We start from the raw sequence: 6,537 nt of genomic DNA, 5'->3' as shown, positions 1-6,537 counted from the left end.
TCCACTGATAAATCTTGTCAATACCTCTTTGCAACTCCATACAATCAACATAGCTCTTTTATTACTTTTAGTGTGTGTGTGTGTGTGTGTGTGTGTGTGTGTGTGTGTGTGTGTGTGTGTGTGTGTGTGTGTGTGTATTTACCTAGTTGTATTGTACAGGACATGAACTAAAGCTTATTTTATCCTGTCTCTATAACCATATTTATCCGGTTTCTCTTTAAATGTGTGTATACTGTTTGCCACAACCACCTCTTCCTTCAAATCATTCAAGATTTCAATAGTTCAGTACAGGAAGCTGTATTTCTTGATGTTGCTTAAACATCCACTCTTCTTTATTTTCTTCCCATGCCCTCTCATCCATTGCTCTCCCTCCTCCATCTGTAGTACCAAGTAATTTCTCTCTATTCTTTGTATATTGTTTACTAATTTGTACATTGTTATCAGGTCTCTCTTTCTCTTCTCTCCTTTAGTGTTGGTAATCCCATCTCTTCAAGTCTTTCTTTATAGCTTAAGTCTTTCTGGTACCATCTTTGTCGCTATCCTCTGTATTCTTTCCAGCTTCCGTATATCTTTTTTTTCTTTGTGGAACCCAAACTACTGCTGTGTATTCCTATTTAGGTCATATTATGCTCATTGTAATTTTCTTCATTTCTTTATCTAAATATTTAAATGCCACCCTAATGTTTGTTAACAAGCTGTATGTAGAGCCAAGTATTCTGTTTATGTGTCCTTCAGGTGATAGTGTGTCCTGGATCATTACTCCCTAATCTTTTTCTTCATTACTTTTCATTATTATTTCTCACAATTTTTAATTCTGTGAAGGTCTCTTTTTTACTTTTTCCTATTTCCAACACATGGCATTTTCTGGCATTAAATTCTAGTTTCCATCTTTAGCTCCATGCATGTATCTTGTCTTTGTAACTCCTTGCAGTCATTTTCATCCTTTATTATTTTCATTATTTTTGCATCATCAGTGAAAAGGTTTATATAGCTATTTAGATCCTTTGTCATATCATTTACATATATTTGAAACATAACAGGTGCTAACACAGATTCTTGTGGTACCCCACTTGTCACTTTGCACCAACTTGAATTAGTGTCTTTGATTACTGTTCTCATTTCTCTCCCTTGTAAATAATCCTTGATCCATCTCAATGTTTCTCCATTTAGTCCTCCTTCATTCTCTAACTTCCACATAAGACTTTTGTGGGGAACTTTAACAAATGTTTTTTTGAGATCCAGGTATACCGAAACAACCAATTCGTCCCTCTCTAGCACTCCATCTATTACTCTCTTATAGAAGCTCAGTAGATTTGTGACACAGGATCTCCCTTTCCTGAGTCCAAATTGCTTTTCTGTAATTATCTTTTCATCTTCTAAATATTGTATCCATCTGTCCTTAATTACTATTTTACAAAGCTTGCTTACAATGCTTGTTCATGACACTTGTCTGTGATTTAATGGTTTCATTTTATTTCCCCCTTTGTATATTGGGACTATATTAGCTCTTTTCCATTCCCTTGGTACTTTTTCCTTCTTTCAACGAGCTGGTAACTATATCCCATATGGGTTCCTTCATTTGTTCGCTGCATTCTTTTAATATCCATCCATTTTATTGATTAGGTCCCATAATTTTTTTAATATCCAGCTCTTCCAGCAGTTTTTTGATATCTTGTCTCTTTACTTGTATCTCCTGTATTCCCTCATTCTGTGATACCACTTTCAGTGCCACAAAATCAGTCTCCTTTGTTAACACAGATTGAAAACTCATTAGTTCACTCATCTCCTCAGTAGTTTCATAAACTCTTCCTTCTCTTCTTTACTTGTTTATGTCATCCCAGTTTCATTTTTCCACTTATGTATCTGTAGAAGAGTTTGGGCTCTTCCTTGCATGTTCTTACTATGTCACTTTCAAAAATTTCCTTCTTCTCTTTATTATACCATATTCATTCCTTAGCTTTCTGTATTCTTCCCTAGTATTTCTGTTCAGTTTTCTGATCATATTCCTCCATGTCCTGTCCTGTTTCTTTTTTTGCTTCCACACACCTGGTATTGTAATATTCGTGCTTCCCAATTTTCACTTTATAACTTGGTACAAACTGTTGCACCCCCTATATTCTTGCTCAAAATTATCTTGTGTGTGTGTGTGTGTGTGTGTGTTTAACTAGTTATGATACACTGGAAGGGAGCTATGTTTGTACTGTCTTGTTTCCATATCATCTATTATTTAATTGTTTTTTAAATTATGAATAATCCTTGCATAGAGCACTTCCTCATCCAGTCCATTCTGTGCTAATATGAGGGAAGCTAGACTTCTTTGTCTCTTTTCTTAGTGGTTGCTTTTAATTTTCTTCCATGTTCTCTTGTTTCCCTTTTGTTGCACACGTGTGTGTGTATTTACCTAGTTGTATTTACCTAGTTGTGGTTTACGGGAGGCTAGTAATCTCGTGGTATCCCATCTCTATATCTATCCAGTTTGGTCTTAAAAGCATGGACAGTTACAGCATTGACAATGTCTTACTGAGTTCATGCCATTTGTTCACATTTCTATGAGGAAAACTATACTTTTTGATGTCTCTTCTACAGTTAACTTTCTACAGCTTCTTACTGTGCCTCCTTGTACTCTGTGTGTCTAAATTTAGAAAAAAAAATTTTGTCCACATTTTCTATACCATTTATCATTCATTCTATAGATGTTTATTAAATCTCCTCTCTCTCTCTCTCCTATTTTCAAGGGTAGGAATTTCCATCATTTTTAATCTCTCTTCATAGGTTGAATTGCTCAAATCCAGAACCATCTTAGTGACTACTCTTTGTACTCTTTCTAATTTTACAATATTCCTCTTTGTATGAGGAGACCACACCACTGCCACATATTCCAATCTTGGTCTTATCATGGAAATGGACAACTTTTTATCATTCATTCATCCAAATGTGAGAATGCCATTTTTACTCTTTTTAACAAATTCATCATCTCTCCAGTAATTTTATCAATGTGTCTGTCTGTAGTCAAATTTTCAGTAACTGTTACTCTCAAATCCACTTCCTCTTGAGTTCTTTAACTTCTCACCATCTATCTCATAATCATATTGTATTCTTTTCTTACTCTTACCAAACTCCATTACTTTACATTTACTTAAATTGAATTCCATTTGCCAAGATTTACTCCATCTTTTTATCTTATTTAAATCAGTCATTTACATTTTCTACCCTTCTCATCAGCTTAGCATCATCTGCAAATAAGTTCATGTGTGTGTGTGTGTGTGTATCTAAAGTGGACAGCACATATACATGGATTTTTGACATCTTCAGGTGTCTTTTTTATTGCTTAAACCACTTAGATGTTAAGGGACAATGTAGTTAAACAGCTAATTTGGTGAGTGATGGAGCCTGAGTCTAGATGTCTTTTGGAAGCCAACAACATTAACTGATATTCTGACATATTAATTCATAAAAGGCATGCAAGAGAATGTCATAATATTCTGAAAATTTATTTTTGTAAATTATTTTATATATTCTACATGTGATGGTCTTTACTTTTTATAGGGATGGTTCAGTCCTGGGCAGATTTTTGTGTTAGATGAGTACCAGGCTCGATATGGTGTGAGGGGATGCTACCGACACTTGTGTTATCTGGAGGATCTCCTAGATCGTGCTGAGAAGGGCCAGATGATTGACCCAACCCTAATTCACTACTCCTTTGCCTTCTGTGCCTCCCATGTACATGGGAATAGGTAAGTAGCTTTTCATTATTATTTAAACTTTTTAATAAGCCAGCTTGAATCCGAATTACATGGTGAGAATCATAGTGTTTATATGTATGTATATATATATATATATATATATATATATATATATATATATATATATATATATATATATATATATATATATATATATATATATATATATATATATATATATATATATATATATATATATATATATATATATATATATATATATATATATATATATATATATATATATATATATATATATATATATATATATATATATATATTTGAAACTAAATACATTAAACAACCTTCAGGATTTGAATTATTGGGATAAAAGCATGAGTGCTGCATAATCAGGTGCATACATTTTTTTTTTTTTTTTTTTTTTTTTTTTTTTTTTTTTTTTTTGATAAGTGATATCTGACAGTGAAATGTACATGTTTCAAGGTAGAAAACATTTAGAATACATGGATTCAGTATCTTGTATCTTCAATATGCAGCTACAGTATATTATTTGCAGTGCAAAAACATAACTATAATGTAATTTTGAAGTATGGATTGATTAGTTTTATTGATGGTGTGGAAATAATCTTGCACTTCTAATGTTCAGTGAATTTTGACCTTGCTTTACCCATTTTATTAAATTTTATTTTATTTATTTATTTTTTTTTTGAATAGCAAATAACAAATATGCAGTTTTAAACATCACATATTTTTAGTTAATCAAGTTTAACTTGATTAACTATTCACTTTATTAAGATTGCTTTGTCTTGAGATAAGCCTATTGATATGCTACAGAAAACTGTTTTTCAGTATATTTTTTTTTTAATGCAGGCATAACTGGGGGCCTTGTTGTGACCATGTCCTTTTGCAAAGTTGTCAGACAATAAAGCATAGAAATCTATTCCCTAGGGAAAGGTGAAAGGAATAAATGTAACAACAAGGAAGCCCCTTTCTCCTTACCCAAGGGAACAAATATTCCAAATTAGTAGGTTAGCCATGGGCTCTCCCTTTGCAGTATTGCTAGCAAACTTCTTCATGGGCTGTTTAGGTATTCTGCAAGGATGACGATCTAGACATAATTTGCTGATATACCGATATATTTATAAAGACAAAATGCAGTGTTGATGTTGAGCTAGTCAGATTATTTGTAAGAAATCTGTGGTCTCACCTTTACAATACAAAACAGCAAAAATTAATCATCTCCTTGCGTTTTTTTAGATGGCACGAATGAGAATATTTCAATATAGAAATATATATCAAGCCTATAAATCTCAGACCTTGCCTCAATAATAGAAATGAGTGCCTACAGACTTACAAGATCTCTACCATTGATGCCTTCATTCAGAGAGCATTCACAACTACAGCACTTAGAAACAGATACACAAGGAAATAGAATGATCAACTAAGTACTTATTAGCAATGGCTTCGAAGAAAATTGTAGATTACTCGATGAAAAAAAATTGGAATAGTTGATACAACACTGATGTCACTAAGAAGGAAAAGGACATTGTTATACCCCCCCAAGCATTCTTCTCAATAATGTACAAAAGAGGGTAGACCCTGAGAAGAGAATAAATTTTCAGATATAGTACATGAACAAGATCATCTCCTGGTAAGAAACAATCCTGACAAGAATTGAGAGACATCTCAAAAAGTCACATATCATTTATTTATAGGCTTGTTTGCAAGCACTTTACCAACATTACAAGAAAAATCTTTGAAGAAAACACTGAATACATTGATGCATGCTTTGATGTGCAACATCTTCTCATCTTCAAAACATTAATTTCAAAGATGTTGACCCCAAGTTTAACATTTAACCTGAGAGTTTACAAGTCCTGGCAAACATGTGAAGAAGACAATCCTGACAAGAATTGAGAGACATATCAAAAGTCACATATCATTTATGTGTAGGCTTGTTTGCAAGCACTTTACCAACATTACAAGAAAAATCTGAAGAAAACACTGAATACATTGATGCATGCTTTGATGTGCAACATCTTCTCATCTTCAAAACATTAATTTCAATGATGTTAACCCCAAGTTTAACATTTAACCTGAGAGTTTACAAGTCCTGGCAAACATGTGAAGAAGGAAGAGAAAAACCAAGAAATTAATTGCATTATCATACACAGAAGACAGTGAGGGGGAGCAAGACACATTGACCAGAGACATCTGTGCAAGGGCAGGAACTGTGAGAAGAAACCTTAAATGACTTTCCTCACATTTCATGCATCTTTCTCGTTCCTCATCTCTAAATAAGAAAGATCTTGCTAAATGCTGGAGAGTGGTGCAGGACCCATCATGAATATGAAGGAAATAGTGATATTATCTCTTTCCTCCTCTAAGCCTTATAAGGTAATCTTGAAGACTTTACCAAATTTGATGATTGTGAACTGCTGTCATACCAGAAGAATGAGTCACCTTGGGAGACTAAAGCATGCCTGACATCAAAGTAGGGCAGATGTGGTGATGTCAATGATGGAGGCTTTTAGTAAGTCAGTCCATTCACTGCTTCTTTATTTAATAAACTTAATTCAAAACATTTATTGTTTGAGTTTCTTGCCCTTTCTTGTTAATCATGATATTTGTGGAAAAAGACTTAGATGTAATAATAAATAACAGGCCATCATCAGAAGACCACATAAATGCCAAAGCATGGAACATGCACCACTTATCGGTAAATATGAGGATATCACTTAGATACATAGATGAGGAAATAATAAAAAAAATAATCATCTGTAAGATCAACACTTGAATATGCAGCAGTAATAGGGAATTCACTTCTAAAAAA

At 33.2% G+C, this 6,537-nt stretch overlaps 1 protein-coding gene across 7 annotated transcripts in view; it reads left to right on the top strand.

Annotated features, from left to right (window-relative positions):
- Positions 1 to 6,537, top strand: part of LOC135098060 (calcium-dependent secretion activator-like) — a 316,893-nt gene that overhangs the window by 139,146 nt on the left and 171,210 nt on the right. For all 7 annotated transcript variants that reach the window (XM_064000265.1, XM_064000266.1, XM_064000264.1 and 4 more), the window contains exon 10: positions 3,547 to 3,734. In XM_064000265.1, the coding sequence (XP_063856335.1) occupies positions 3,547 to 3,734 (188 nt within the window). The remainder of the gene's footprint in view (positions 1 to 3,546; positions 3,735 to 6,537) is intronic.

Source organism: Scylla paramamosain, unplaced genomic scaffold (genome assembly GCF_035594125.1).
Source record: "Scylla paramamosain isolate STU-SP2022 unplaced genomic scaffold, ASM3559412v1 Contig43, whole genome shotgun sequence".
NCBI lineage: Eukaryota > Metazoa > Arthropoda > Malacostraca > Decapoda > Portunidae > Scylla > Scylla paramamosain.
This window is presented reverse-complemented; position numbering and strand designations above follow the sequence as displayed.